Here is a 15,184-nt window from a genome sequence, read left to right on the forward strand (position 1 = left end):
AGCAAGTGTATGTGGTTTAAATGTTCTCTAAGGGCAAAGAGCTGTCAGAGCTCTTGGCTGGAAAGATTGATCACACAGAATACCAGGAATCTTTTGTTCAGAGCCCGGGCAATAAACAGCTCTCAGATCCCCTCCTTTTCCTGCAGCTTTTTGCAGGAACGGCGAATGATTTTACGCACGGTGGCCCGCAGGTATCTCGTGGAGGAAAGCAGATTACATGCAGAGGGAGATATAGAGTGTAAATTGATGTAAATGCAGTTAAGATTATTAACTCTACGAGAATAAGAGACGGATGGACTTCTTTTATAATCTAAGGCTTTATATGGGCACAAAACGTGTAATGAAGTGGACCTGAGTGTTTCTGTTGGAGGAGGTGTGGACAGGTGTGATCTCTCCTTTCCTTAGCAAACAGTCAGGATAAACATGAGCGCTGCTGTGGCTGCATTAGGTCACAATGGAATAAAAAAAAAATCAATCCACGTGTTCTGCGTCAAGAGCGCCAGCTCCTTGGATGCATAAGAGGAAAATATGAAACTAAAGCAAATCATGTTTTGATGCCCCCGACTCCTGTTTCAAAAATAACTAACATCTGCCCCAGACAGAGGCAAGAACACCTCCCCCTTCCCCAGATCTTCTCCATCAATCAGGACATTCATTGGGCAGATATCATGTGACGAGCAGCAGGGTCTAATTCCAACCATGCCCCCGTGAAAGCAAAAGTATATGGCTTATATGTCTTTACACAACTGTAGCCGGTGACATAGTTTGCACATAATCTAAAATTGGTTTTAGGAGCTTCTAACTAGTGGTTCTCCAGGAGGAGATGGATTACGAATTTGGCCGAGAAAGTGGTTTTATCAACAGCCAGCCGTCGCTCGCTGAGTGCCTGACATCTTTGACCAATCCCGCTGGTGATGCTTTTCAAAGTTCGTCAATCAAGAGTTCGCCGCGCTCGTTGCCGACACTGCAGACGGTCTCCGGCTTGGACACGAGTGTCCCCCCGCGCCAAGACCGCTCTACGCCGGCTCTGAGAGGCTGCAGCCCGCTGCAGACTGCGTCTATACTCGCAGAGTACCCGTGGATGAATGAGAAGAAAAGCACCAGAGGGGCCGGGCTGCTGCTGCTCCTGCTTCCCCTGTTGATGCTGCGCCGACGACTGACTCCCCGCCACACTACTTTCCCCCCCAAGGCAAGACATGATTAATAACCTCCATGCAAAGAGCTGCGGGATGTTGGAGAATTGCTCTCCACAAAGAGCCGCATCTGTGCTACGAGGGCGTTCCAACAGGCTGCTGCAGGATGTTTGATTTAAGCTTGCTTAATCTCATCAAGTAACGCGCCGGCGTGTGATGCAGTGTTAGAGTGTTAGTATTTGACAGTAATAGAGAGTGATAGATTTTCTTACACAGGCCAACAGCTGGCACGTTCATTAATCTTCCCCTCCGTTCTGTCCTGTCCGCGCGCACACCCATCATATCCAGGCTGGGGCCCGTAAATCTCTCCAGTCTTTGCGCTTGTTTGTCACAAGTTTCAACCCATGCAATTTGTTTTGGCACTCATCCATCTATTTTGTGTTTTTTTCATCACCCTTTTAAGATTGTAAAAAAATCCCCAAAGCCTTTTTTTATGTGTTCAGGTTCTCCGGAGGAGCCAGAGAGCACTGACGACGGCGCGTCCAAGAGACTGAGGACAGCGTACACCAACAACCAACTTCTCGAGCTGGAGAAGGAATTTCATTTCAACAAGTATCTTTGCAGACCCAGGCGAGTGGAGATTGCGGCGCTTTTGGATTTATCAGAGAAGCAGGTGAAGGTGTGGTTCCAGAACAGGCGAATGAAGCACAAAAGGCAGAGTCACTGCAAGGAGAACTGGGACGGTGAGAGGAAATACGCGTGCGTAAAGGACGCGCCGGGGATCGACTTCCAGCAGGCTGCGGACAGCAGCATGGCGGCCCAGAGGGAGAGGTGTTCCGACCAACACACACCGACTTCACCCCACAACAACAACGCAAATAGAAGGGGGAACCAAGCTGCCTCCCTGATGAGCAGCAATGAGAAACATCTGAAACATTTTCCAAACCCAACACCCACTGCTCCCGCCTGCGCATCAACAATGGGCCCAGACAATGATGACTCCTCCAGCCTGGACGGGTCCTTGCAGACATTCCAACCTATCTCCTCGTCTTCCTCTTTCTCACCGAGTTTGTCGGAGTCAGCCCAGAGTCCCCTTCATTTGCCCTCCGAGAGTTTCAACTTTTTCACGGAAACATTCACAGCAATGGACCAGCAAAACCTGATTTACTGAAAGACACTTCTCAGTTTGCTGTTGCGTTTTTGCGTGCTCGGTTTTTAGAGTTATGTTTGCAGAAAAATAATCACATTTCACGAGGTAAGTTTAAGTTAAATAAGCTTTCACTGAAGCATCATTGGTTCTTGTAGGTCTTAAAACGTCCTCACATTTGTATTTTTTTTAGAAAACAAAGCAAAATAATTCTATTGAAATAAAGCTTTACGACAAGTGAATAAGCTGGTTTCATTTGTGTTTATCATGCTAAAGAGCTTTTGCTAAATTCTGAACAATGACTCGGCTTTGGACTTAATTCCTAAATCTTCCATATCTCCAGGATAAATATAGAGTCCAAAATGTCATTAATAAAACAATTAAGGATCCATTTAACCCTCACAAGTATTCTCAATATCTTGACTTTTCCTTTCTGTTATAAAGACGTATTGTAATGAAGAGCAAACAAAGACACTTTTGTCTGATTGACAACCAAAATCACAATGTTGGGTTGACTTTCCTTATATTTTACCATGGAATTTCAACAACAGCAACAACAAAAAACCAAAACATTTAGATAATAAATGTCCTTTTGGGTTCGAAACATAAAATTAAACAATAGTTTTTATTTGAAATTCACTGTCATGTATGGTGGATGTATGCAATAGGATTTAAAAATGTAAGGAATATAATACAGAATTTCCCTTAAAACTCATTCTTTTATCCTGTAAGAATATCAACAACTCAATACAGCATAGTCCAATAATGATAACAGCTAAATGACCAAAATCCTAATGTTAAAACTATGAAATGATTCCAAGGCTGCCTTCCTTAAACACACATTTCTTTCAGAAAAAGGGACATTTTATTCTGTCTGTTTTTGCATCAACAGCATCTAAGAAAACATCACAAACTTAAACCTATAGACATTACAAAGTACATTTTCACCTTTGTTTGTTTTAAAGTTAGAAGGAAGGTAAGTTTAATGGATATAAATATAGAGGCTCAGTACCCCTCAAGAATGGCTTGTGCCCTTCACTATTTTAAAAACTCCCATACTGAGGAAGTAAAGACAAAAACACTGGAAGGGAAGCAAATTCATAACTTTAGGAAGTTTATTTCCTGTTTGTCTACAGTAATGCGAGTGTTCTCTGTCTGCACGAAGATCCAGTCAATTTGCATTTTAAAAAAAAAATTCCAGAGCTGTCTGCTCTGGCCCCACGCAGAAATCCGGACTTCAGTTGGCTTTTACATTATGCCTTTGCCTACAAAACTAAAACGATAAACGGTGCTTGTTCACAATTTCTCTGCCTTTAATTGTGCATGTTCAGAAGAATCTATAATACTGCATTGGTACTATGGAGCTTGATGGAATATTTCCAAAATATTTTTTATACCAATTTAGCATGATAAAATGATGGATATTCAGCAGATATCACCTTTGAAATGTATTTGTATTAAATATGGTCCTGATTATGAATTTCCTGAATTTTTATTCTGGTGTACCCTCTTTTTAATTTTTTAACCAACTGATTGAATCAACTTTTAGTTTAACTGTTTTTTTTTTGTTACTACTAAGGATTTTTTTTTAATTGAACCAGCTCTTCATGACTTGTTGCTTGGTCCCCGCCTGGGATGCTGCATTTGGCTGGCTATGCAGCTATTCTCAGAGAGCGAGGTTCCAATTATTATTAGCGTTTCCAACAATAAACATTTTGTTTTCGTGCTCTGCCTATTTCCTATTTCTCATCGTCTTCACCCATCAGTTGGGGGTGGGAGGTGTGAAAGGGGTGGGGGGTTGTGTGGGGATGGGGCTCTTTTAATTTTCGTGGTTGTTATTTTGATTTTATGTTCTTCTTTTTATATTATTTATTTTCTTTTGTGTTAATGTAAATCACTTTGTATTGTGCTTTCATAGGAAAAGTGCCATATAAATTAAGTTTGATTTGATTTGACTTAGAACTGACACAAAATAGGTAGTTTTGCTTTCAATAATTTAATCAGAGTTACAAAATATAGCATATAAATAAAAAATAATAATCCAGTTTATTCCATATGAATCATCAAACAACGTCTCCAGACTGAAATGGTCTGCAGGCTCAGTACTGCTCATTATTGCATGTCCTGCAGGAACTCTTTTCTGCCTGCAAACTAAAGTAGCTCCCCAGAAACATGAGAAACAGCAAAAAGTCACTGTGATTACTGCAGCAGGATGGTGGCACAATGCTTAAGCAATAAAACCAACTGTGAATGAGGTGATGAATTACTCCTTCAACAGAAAGCGGTTCAAAGTGATGCTAATTGTACATTAGCCTAATTGAAAACAAAGCTAGAGCAGTAGAAGCCTTGTAGAAGAAGCAGGAACTTGTTGGAATCACTCAATACTCTATATATTAGGAACACGCTGTCAGAAATAAAAAAGTGTTTACAAGATTAACAGATCAGTAACTTTGCTTTAGGCTGCTGGGCATTTGTTTTGTCCACAGTTTTCCACACAGATGATTGTTCCCATGCATTAATTAGACATTTCTGTGTGCAGTTAAGTGGATTGAAACCCTGCAATGATTTGAGAGAGGGGAAGAAACCAATCAAATTCAGTTTTATGACAGGCAGATATATGAAGCTTTATGTGGAAGCAGATCTCCCTTTCAATGTGCTGAGAGGGGTCAGAGGTCAAGCTGGCTCTCCTCTTTTCTTAAAACACCAGGACCAGGTCATGGGAGGTTGGGGTTGAAATAACCGCATGGATCATAAAAGAGTGACTCTGCAAAGACACTACTTCCAGTAAAATGACTGAGCAGAATATCAGTCAAGGAGAACACGAGAGAGATCTTGTTCTTTAAAGTCCCACTCCGATCATCTTTTGTGAAAGCGTTCCAATAGTCTTTTAATTGTGGTTATCCCATTTTAAGTCAAAATCGAAAAACTTGTGTTGCTCTCAGACATAATTTCTGCAGAGCAGCAGTGATTCATTGGAAATTTGGCTCTGAGATGTGGGCGGAACTTTTGGCCTGGAGTAAGCCTACCTCCATTTCCCATCATCCATTTGTTTACACTATCTCCCAAAAAAAATAGCAAGCAATACTGGAGCTATCCATCCGTATAGTTTTGAGCCAGATACCAGCTCAGACGAGGAAAACAAAGATGTACATGATCTAGTCGTACAAGTGCACATCTGTCAAACTCAGGTAATTATAATTGGCCCATGAGATCATATCAAATGTGATTTAGAGATGGCCGTAATACTCCAAATTCCCACAATGCATTGCTAGTATGTTGGCACGCAGTCGAAACCGGTAAGCGCTCCTTTTTTCTGTTAACAGTCATTGACAGCCATGCTCCAGTCACATCGGACAAATTACTTTCAACCTCCACAAAAATAGCCAAACAAAAGTTGGACAACAGGAGCTTTTAAGACAGAGGGGAGGCAGATTATCGGTTCACGAATATGAATGACAGACCTGTTTATCTTGTGTGTGGAGCTAACGTGGCTGTAACGAAAGAATATAACGCAAGAAGACACTGTGTGAAAAGGTTGAACATTACGTATCAGTTGCAGTTTATTTTTCAAGGAATATTGAGTTTGGCCCATGACTTTACTTCACTGCTTAATTTTAGCCCACTGTGAATTGGAGGGACCTTGTGACTTATAAGTCCTAGGTTACATCTACAATCCCTTTCCAACTGCATTTTTTATCTGCAATTTTGGTTTGCAATAATTTGACTAAAGAAATACTCATTCATCATTTAAGCCGTTTTTTCCCTTCCGGGGTCACAGGGCTGCTGGAGCTTATCCCGACCACTTGCGGGTGAAGGCAGGGTACACCCTGGACATGTTGCCAGTCTGTCGCAAGGCTACAATCACACACCCATACACACTCACAGGCACACCTAGGGACCATTTAGAGCAACCAATTGACCAATGAAGCATGTTTTTGGACAGTAGGAGGAAGCCGGTGACCCCAGAGAAGACCCACACATGCACAGGGAGAACATGCAAGCTCCACACAGAAAGTTCCTCCATTGATGTTCTGTTTCAGGTCCCCCAGCTGGGGGCCTTCTGGCTGTGCGGCAAGAACGCTAACCATTGCGCACCATGCAGCCCAGAAATACTCAGAATTGCAATTTTAAGCTTAATTATCTTCACACATGTGCTCCATTTTGATAAAAATGCCACAAGATGTTAAAAACACACAAAAAAACATTTTTAATAAAGTGGGTCTTGAAATATTTATTGTCTTCAGAGGTTTGTGAAGCATCTCAGATGTTGTGTCTTGTCTTTCTTGGAGTGAATATTTCTGTGGAAAGCCTTTGACTGCAGGACCATGAAGCACCTACAGCTAAACTAAACCCGATACACCTCACCTAATTCATTTCAAAAACAGACAGAGCAGATCAAAGGCTCCTTTTTATTTTTTTACCTGGATTGGATACCCCTTGTCAGATGGTGGCTAATGACTGCCTGACATATTTATAAATAATGTGTCAAAAGACTGATTCCCATCAAATGCACCAGATTTTAGGCACATTTAAACGTTGTTTGTCTGACATGATCAGTCATAATTGATGTGCAGCAAAGCTCCTTCTAGCTCGAAATGTGTTTTAACAGTGATAGAGCTGGTTCGGAGTGACCATGTGACTCTTTTGAAATAATATTTTAATGATCCTCATCAGATTTATAACGTTGACACACTCATAAAGCTCAGAGAGAGCATGCATCATTGCTAAAGCAGAGAAGAGATTTTAAAGAACACTGTAATGTACGTTAAACAGCGCGCGTCAAGAAATATCGTCTGGAATTAATCAAAAGTATGATCATCGCTTTAAAATTGGACACTATTATGCCGTTAGGGCTCGGTTAAAGTCAGATCCCTGTCGTCGGTGCCTTTCACGGAAAGATAACGAGCAAATAAACGTCAGGATTCTGAGTGGCCGCCAGCGTGGGAAGTATTTTGGTTCCGCAGAGGAACTGTGGTCACTGACAAACAAGCAGCCGCGCTGACTTCCGCGTCCTCGAGCCCGAGCTGCTTCCGTGAAAGGCTTTTTTTGTTCTCTTCCTGACGGTCCATCCATCGCCTCGGGCCCTGAACTCCTTTACTCTGAAGATGAGGACGATCCCTGAGGAGCTGGCAGCGCTCATTTCTGGTAACGCATCCATTACGCGCAACTGTCTTTTGCGCCCTTCTGTGTTCTGTTGCTCTTGAATCGATCTGTAAGCTACAGTTTTTGTTTTTAATTTTAAAAGAGGAAGTTTGTTTACCATGGCGTCGCTTTGCATGCGATCCATACATGTTGCTCACACCTGCTGGTCGTCATTCAATAAGAAACGTGGCGTCTATTAGACAGAAATCTGCTGCTTTGGCGCAACTGTTAATGTTTAACCTCTTTTTGCTTAGATTTGGAACATTTCCTCTGCAAAGGCTTAAAAGGAGAACTTCTGAGCAGGAAGACCAAAGAAAAGAGGGAGGCCTTCATAAAAAGAATCAAAGAGGTCAAACAAGGGTATGGTGCACCAAACATTTCCTGATTTTATTGTAAAAAGAATTTCCCAAATATTCATTTAACCCCCATTTGCTGTCTTAAAGCTTCCCACAAGATTTCAAGGACAAGGGTGAGTGTTGGCCTCTCCTTTTTCCCCTTATGGTATTATTTATTATGATCTCAAGTGAAGAAATAGGTCATGTTTATGTATAAGTAACATAAAAAGGCTTAGTATCCTCTTTCTTTTCTATAGTTCCTTATTTTACAGTTTAAAATAATCATTTTGCACTTTTTTTGAGCAGGTTCGGCTGACACAGATGAGGATGAGGAAGCAGACAGCAACAACGATGGAGGATCGCTGCAGTCTGAGCGCACAGACAAGGAAGAGGAGCCTTACGATGGTACCACACCTTCACCCCTCCCTCTCCTCCTCACAAGTGCTGGATTGAAATTAGGAAAGGTCTTTGAGTAAACGCACCAGTCTGTGTGCACTTCCAGGAGAAAGTGACTTTGAGTGGCACAATGAGGGAGACATTCCAACTGTAACTTGGCAACATACTTGGGAACCAATTTAGAGGGGTGCAACTGTTACCCCTGGACCTCCTCCACCCCTCCCCCTAGACAGTTCGAGCACAATTTATTGCTCTCAGCCGAAAGTCTGAGGAAAGAAAAGCGCAGCTAAAGCTGGAAAATGTTGTCATACACCACTTTAAGCCAATCTAATGTGTGATTCTGTATTTACTTTTTGAATTAAGGTAAGAGAGAAATCCTCATGAAAGGGTGATTAGGAGAGCAGAGTTTATGAGCTGTGAGCAGCTGCTAGTTTCACAGCTGCTCTTCGACTCGGCGTTTGCACATTTGCATTAAAGTTGCAGGCTTCCATGAAAACCTCGACTTTTGAGAGGTAAAAAAAATAATAGTAGTGCTTCTGTATCCTCTGTAATCACCACAAATGTCAATTTGGATTTTGAAACGAATAATATTCAAAATATATTTAAATTTTTCCAAAAACCATAGATTATTGATTCCATATGATTAGAATTTTTGTACTTTCTTTGCAGGAGTTCAGCAGTCTCCACCTGTGGCAGTCCAGGACCTGAAATCTGTTTTCAAGCAAGGGTGTCTTGAGAAACGGAGGAAAGGTTAGTCTCTGGTTACATCTTGAAAGGGCTTTGTGAGGTCTTGTGTTGTTGAATTTCCGGTTGTTGTTCCCTTTTTCAGCTAATAAATGACACGCCAAAAATACAACCACTAATTCAAAATCTTTCTGAATTGTTTACATTATATTTTTCAAAAACATATTCATATTTTATTTCATATGTTCGTTTTTTTTTCTTAAACTTCCCATTTCATATGAAACTTGTTCTCAAAAATGTTTTTTCTTCTTCAGATCACAGTTTTTTTGGCCCCGAGTGGCAGAAGAGATGGTGTGCTCTAAGCCAAAACATTTTCTACTATTATGGCAGCGAGAAAGGTTTACTTTTGTTTCATAATTCCTCATTCCGCAAGCTTTGACTCTTGTTTCTATAGATGCAGAATCTGAAGCATTCCTGATGACATTATTTTCTATGAGCAGACAAGCAGCAGAAGGGCGAGTTCAACATCGAAGGGTATTCTGTCCAATTGAACAATACTTTACGGAAGGACTCAAAGAAGGACTGCTGCTTTGAGATTTCTGCTCCAGACAAGCGAGTTTATCAGGTAAACTCCTTTTTTGTGTGTCTTTTTTTAGCTACAGTGAGAAGTTTATTACCAGAAAATATTTACACCTTTTACTTGTCAATTTTTTTACTTTAATTTCTATATGCGGAAATGTAATATAGATAATGTTCATGATTATATGAAAAAAAAAATCAAATGACTGCACTTTTTATTTTTCTGTTTCCTTGCAGTTTTGTGCATCGTCTGTGCAGGAGGCAAAGGAATGGGTGAAAAAGATCAACTTCGTTTTGAGAAGTAGGAACCATTTCCATTTGTTTGAATTGAAACTTTGAAGTTTTCCAAACTGTTCAACTATGATGTGACGGTGAAAAAGGATTGTATGTTTTCTTTATGCTCAGATTAAAATTATATCTATATTTTTCCTTTTTCCAGGCATGACCGGTGAAATCCCAGAGGAAGAGGAGGAAGATGAAGAAGAGTCAAATGAATATTATGATGATGTTGGGGTTGATGCAGCTATTGATGAAGATCTCTATGAAGAACTCCCAGGTTTGGCCGCCCTGCTTCCATCCATATATACTGTACCTAACTATTTATAGGCTACTTATTTGCATTCATGTTGTTGTGTGTCCTCAGAGGAAAAGATAACCCCTCTGCCAAAGCCTCCTCCTAAGGTGGAGGTGTCAAACAAAGCCCCTCGTCCTCCTGCTCCAGGTACACAGTGCTTCTGCTTAAAGCCCAAGTGACATTTGTTATGTCGATAGATGATTATGTTGAATACCATAAAGATAACGGGAAGAAAACCTTCTTGACATTTTGAGTCACTTTTAATAACATTATTTGAAAAAAAAAACAAGCAATAATCCTTCATGACAAGTGTAGATTATTTCACATAAAATACTAAAAAAAGCCTCCATAGAGGACAGTTTTTATTTTGGATTTAAAGTATGTGGCGACAGAATAGCTAATGAGACAAACAGGAAGAACAGCAGAATGAATTGAAGGTCTGAATGCACGAGCAGCTGTGTTGATGTTCATGAGATCAGAAAGGTAAGTTGGAGCAAGGCTGGGAGTGATGGCAGTCGGAGGAGGTCGTGGACAGTGGGAATAATGGAACAGGTGGAGACTTTTCTGAGCAAAATGAATCATTTAAGGCCACATTAAGAAGAGGTATCCTGTAGAGGGAAATGCCGTTTGACTACTGAAATAACCCCAGCTGTTCAACTTCCTTTTACTGCAAGTATATGTCACAATCTGGTGGCTATTTCTGTCTATGTGGTTAGTATGCTACCAGTCTAGGTTTAGATGATGAAGAAGCTAGAATGTTTTTTTTTTCCCTTGAAATGTCTTCTCAACTTATTAGTGTTTCCTGCTTCTAAATTATGCAGTGAGAAAACATGTGAAGAACATGTTGCTTTTATAATGAAACTGTGGTGAAGCCACTGCTCAATACACAACCTCCTGCTGCACACACTACTCTGACTGACAGCAGGACTCTCACCTTAAAAGTTTCTGTGGAACCGTGATTCCCTGTGCTGCTTTTCTCCACCCATAGTTGATAAGAGCACCAACTACCAGAACTACTACCAAGGGTTGTGGGACTGTGACGGAGACCAGGCGGACGAGCTGTCCTTCAAGCGTGGAGAAACCATCTACATCTTGAGCAAGGTAAGTTCAGGAGAATCCTGGTTTTCATAAGAAAATATTCTTCTTCTCCATGGTCACAGTTTTATTTTCCAATCCTTGAGATCTGGTGGCCTTTTTTCGAAATCAAGAGTAAAAGTCCGATTCCAGAGACGTTTAGTACATTGATAATGAAAGGTTAAAGTAAAGACAAATTTAAGTATCTGTACATTGTTTTTGTTATTCAGAGTTGAACCAGAATGAGTACAAACATGATTAATGCAAAAGCCTGACAAAATCTGCAGATCTGCAGGTATGGACCACCTGAACTGAGGGTCTCTTAGGACCTGTCTGTTTAGATGTGTTATTGGCTGCAGCTGGCCCGCTGCCTAAAGTTGACAGCTGATGCCTAAAAGGAAACTGGGCTGGGTTTGTTCTCTGGCATTCTGAGGGGAATTAGCTGTGTCACAACGGAAACTGTTTTAGTGCTGTTGGCAGGGTCGGCTTAGCTGGCACACAGCACCATTCCATCACTTCCATCTGGAGTGTTTCAGCACTCATCGCCGCTGCCATGCCAGGCGCTGAGCAGCCCCTAGCCCTAGTCTTTTTCACCTTGCCAAATAGGAAAGTGTGTTCTTGGGAAATCCAAAGTTGGCACGCAGAGAAGGTGAGGACACGTGGAGAGACGCACATTTTCTGAGGGATGTCAACTGAGAAAGCCAGCGAATCAGTGGGGATGCTCTGCATCTCGGCTATGATCAAACAGAACTCCTTTTGTTTTTATCCGGGTCATGGGAGCACCAAATTCACTTTTTTGCTGTGCCACATTTTACAACTATTGGCTCCTAAAATAAGTGGAATTACATACCTTTACAGATGCGTGTCAAAACCTGTGGTTTTGTCTCGGCAAAAAGGTGAGAAATGCATTCCATTTGGACACGCTGGATTTACTGCCTGCTTCAGTTTCTATGGAGCATTCAGTCATCTGACACTGTTTACTGCACACTTTCCTTTTAAAACTCAAGCCTGCCATCTAGCGGCAGCAGATGGTATAGGGATTTCTTTGTTCACAAATTTTCTGCAGGCCACAATTAAATCTTGTTTCCCCTGTTTAAGAGCACTATAAGTAGGTATTGTCGGTTAATCATTAGAAAGACGTCAGCTTTTTCAAGATTTTTTTTGCATCACTTTCCAAGTTTAAAAAATAATCTAGTTTAAAGGCTGTTATTTGTTTCAGGTTTCCCTATTGTTGATATTGTTTTATTTTTCCAGTCTCAATCCCTTGATGCCTGAATTTATTTCCAGCTATGAAAAATATGTTTTTCCCTCCAAGTACATGCTAAATTAAGGTAATTTTGGAGCATATTTGTATCAATAGGTTAATGGTCTTTCTACACTTGTGGGTATAAATGCATGCAGGCCTATCAACACACTCAACAAATGCCTGTTTATTGCTCCTTGTTGCATGGAAAAGGACCAAGAATCAAGTTGCCCTTTCACTCAGACTGGGGCTGCCATTAGCTTAAACCTTGGTGTTGGGGGTTGTGGCCTGCTGGGAGGGCAATGACCATAAAACCTGTCTGGACTCCTGCAGCCATCTGCAGCTGAAGGCATAACCTTCCCTCCTCCACTGTTCTCCTTTCCGCCTCCTCCTCATTCCCTCCCCCATTCCAAAGCCCAGAGAAAAGGTGTGGTGTTACAGCTGTAAGACCCCCCACTAAGACCAGGGTTCTGCTTATGAGGCTTGACCGAGTGGAGGGGAGGAGGGGGGGCATGTGTTCAGGACATGCTGTACAGACCATCGACCCCTCCGACACACGAGTCCAACCCACATTTTTTAAGCAGGAAGTTAGTCAACATTTGAGAGGTTAAAGATACAAGATGAAGGACTGCAGCGGCGTTTTATCTGTAGGTTGATGGTAATCTGCAACGTTGGCGGGTGCGTCCATGCGGGTGCATAGCACTCAGACAATGGATTGTGGTTTTGAAAGTCTCCAGAGAGATTTTGCACATATGCATGCAGGGTAATGTCAGTTATATGAAAAACCAGCTGCAAAATTTACCTGTTATGCAATAAAATTGATGCTGTGATTGTTGTTTTAACTTAATGTAATGATCGTAGTCTGTAATTTTTAAAGAATTCAGTGTGGTGGTTTGATCTTTCTGACAGAGCAGTTATATCTTTACAAGACACACAAACCTCTTTATCTGTCATGTCATCAATTGCCTGTCATTGCAAGCTTGTGTTTCTCCAGAGTTGAGTCATGAACAAACCCTGCTGTGAAGCTGGACTCTTGTCCAGAAAGAAACAGGGAGTGAAAGCAGTTACTTGTCTCAGATTTTTTTTCACCTTGTCCATTTCCAGTTTTGGCATCCTATTTGGAGGGATTAAGTGTCAAACAGCAGATTTTTGTTTTGCATGGTTTGCACATTGATGGTTTTTTCATGCTGAGTTTTTTTTAAACTGTTATGAGATGATAATGAACTTAAAACTGACAGAATGTTTGAAAAAAAAAATGAAGCTACTAAAACTATACAAGTACATTTTCTGGTGCAGCACAACCACAGATTACAATGCAAGTTGTTAACAATAAAACCTCCTAAATGGCATGTGAAGACATCAATTCTTTGCCAGTATTTGCTTTCAAAATTGCTGTCTTTAGTTGCGAAACACATTTTTGCACTAGCAGCCTTTGCAAACCTGGAAAGTATTGGGCCTTTTTAAACCATTTCAGCTTTCAGTTGCGTTCTCCCGGGTCTCTGTCTCTGCTTTGTGACACATTTAATGTGTGGCGCAATAAAAGCAGAATGTAGATTTATGCAAGAAGAGAATGTTTGTTTCTACATGTGGTTTGGGAAGTTCAACGTTCAGTGGTGTGTTCAGTTTCTATTCACAAAAATTCCTCTTTGGTCGAGGAGCTGACCAGACCATTATACTATCCCAATAAAATTACTTATATATTATAATTTGTGATTTAAGAATATAAATGAAGAGAAGGAAATTCTACTGATTATAAACAATTTGTGGAAAAATACTGCAGAGAACATTGAACATCTCAATCTAGTGCGCTCAAACAAAAGATTAATGCTGTTTTAGCAGAAAGGGCATAAAAAAGGGAAAAATGGAGATATAAAATGAATGCAATGATTTAAAAACCATCTTAAGTAACTGGAAAGTATTATGGTCTAAAGTAATTGATCAAGACCAAAATATGAAAACAAAACAAAAGATTCTGATATAATCAAGTGACCCAAAGTTGATGGAGTTTTGAGAAAAGTATACATATTTATTATTAATAGACCAAAGACAGCAGCAAAGCCAAGAAAGAATGTAGCTGAAAGTTTGATTTTTATTTTGCTTTTTTGTCCCAAGAGTCCCACTATTCTTTTCCTTGTTGTTCACATTCTTGTTGAAAAGTTTTTGCAGTGGAAAGCCCAGACTGATTATTCTTTGTGTGTTTCCAGGAGTACAGCAACTTTGGCTGGTGGGTCGGAGAGAAAAATGGAGCAATAGGGATTGTTCCCAAAGACTACCTGTTGGAGCTGTATGTCCTGTAATAACAGCTGTTTGAGCAATCGCTTTATTCCACTAACTTTGTGAACTTAAAGTAGTTTAAGTTGCTACTGAAATTATTTTCTTTTTATTCTGCTTTCTGATCTACTTTATAAGAACACATTAGAGGTTAGATTAAAAACCTTTTCCATTGTCTATTCAGAACAGTTTCCTTCTTGTATTTAAGTTTCTACTTAATACTTTGTAGATGTTTTTTGCAATAATTTCATGTTCTGCATTTGGCAAAATAAATAAATAAAAAATGTACACAAACGGGCCTCAGAGCATTTATTATTTTAATTACAGTTCGTGCCACAAGATGGCAATAGATCCCCTAAAACGCCATTCCTCACTTCTTGCTTGAAGACCAAAATCAACATAGCAACTGACAGGAAAAAATAAAACCCCTGTGCACTAATGTTTCCAGTATGTAAAACATGTCTGTGAAATTTAAAAATGTCTTGTTTGTTTTTTTAACTGAAAGCTGAGTTTATTTCCTCTATTCTGCACTTTTGTTCCAGACTTCAAAAGGAAGATGATCCTTAAGAGACTCTGCTGGGCAGAGAATCAAAGCATGGCAGATGG

General features: G+C 40.5%; 2 protein-coding genes across 2 annotated transcripts; both read left to right on the forward strand.

Moving 5' to 3' along the window:
- The first annotated feature begins 689 nt into the window (after positions 1–689).
- Positions 690–4,007, forward strand: hoxa2b (homeobox A2b). The gene is given in 3 exon segments (XM_004077830.4): positions 690–1,097; positions 1,100–1,189; positions 1,637–4,007. Coding segments are annotated over 3 exon segments (1,032 nt in total). The 5' UTR covers positions 690–823; the 3' UTR covers positions 2,305–4,007.
- Positions 4,008–6,782: 2,775 nt separating this feature from the next.
- Positions 6,783–14,872, forward strand: skap2 (src kinase associated phosphoprotein 2). The gene is made up of 12 exons (XM_004077831.4): positions 6,783–7,425; positions 7,677–7,782; positions 7,866–7,891; positions 8,064–8,162; positions 8,823–8,903; positions 9,152–9,235; positions 9,338–9,462; positions 9,654–9,717; positions 9,856–9,972; positions 10,060–10,137; positions 10,979–11,091; positions 14,512–14,872. The coding sequence occupies exons 1-12, from the start codon at positions 7,386–7,388 to the stop codon at positions 14,602–14,604; spliced, it is 1,026 nt and encodes a 341-aa protein (XP_004077879.1). The 5' UTR covers positions 6,783–7,385; the 3' UTR covers positions 14,605–14,872.
- Positions 14,873–15,184: the final 312 nt, after the last annotated feature.

Source organism: Oryzias latipes, chromosome 16, assembly GCF_053564925.1.
Source record: "Oryzias latipes strain Hd-rR chromosome 16, Olatipes_Hd-rR_3.1".
Classification (NCBI taxonomy): Eukaryota; Metazoa; Chordata; class Actinopteri; order Beloniformes; family Adrianichthyidae; genus Oryzias; species Oryzias latipes.

What these genes read in the sequence shown, in the direction of transcription:
- skap2 (XM_004077831.4), top strand. Translation starts at nt 7,386, where the DNA reads ATGAGGACGATCCCTGAGGAGCTGGCAGCGCTCATTTCTG. An exon ending in ATCAAAGAGGTCAAACAAGG is followed by an intron (nt 7,783 to 7,865) that starts GTATGGTGCACC and finishes GCTGTCTTAAAG; the next exon opens with CTTCCCACAAGATTTCAAGG. An exon ending in CCCTCGTCCTCCTGCTCCAG is followed by an intron (nt 10,138 to 10,978) that starts GTACACAGTGCT and finishes CTCCACCCATAG; the next exon opens with TTGATAAGAGCACCAACTAC.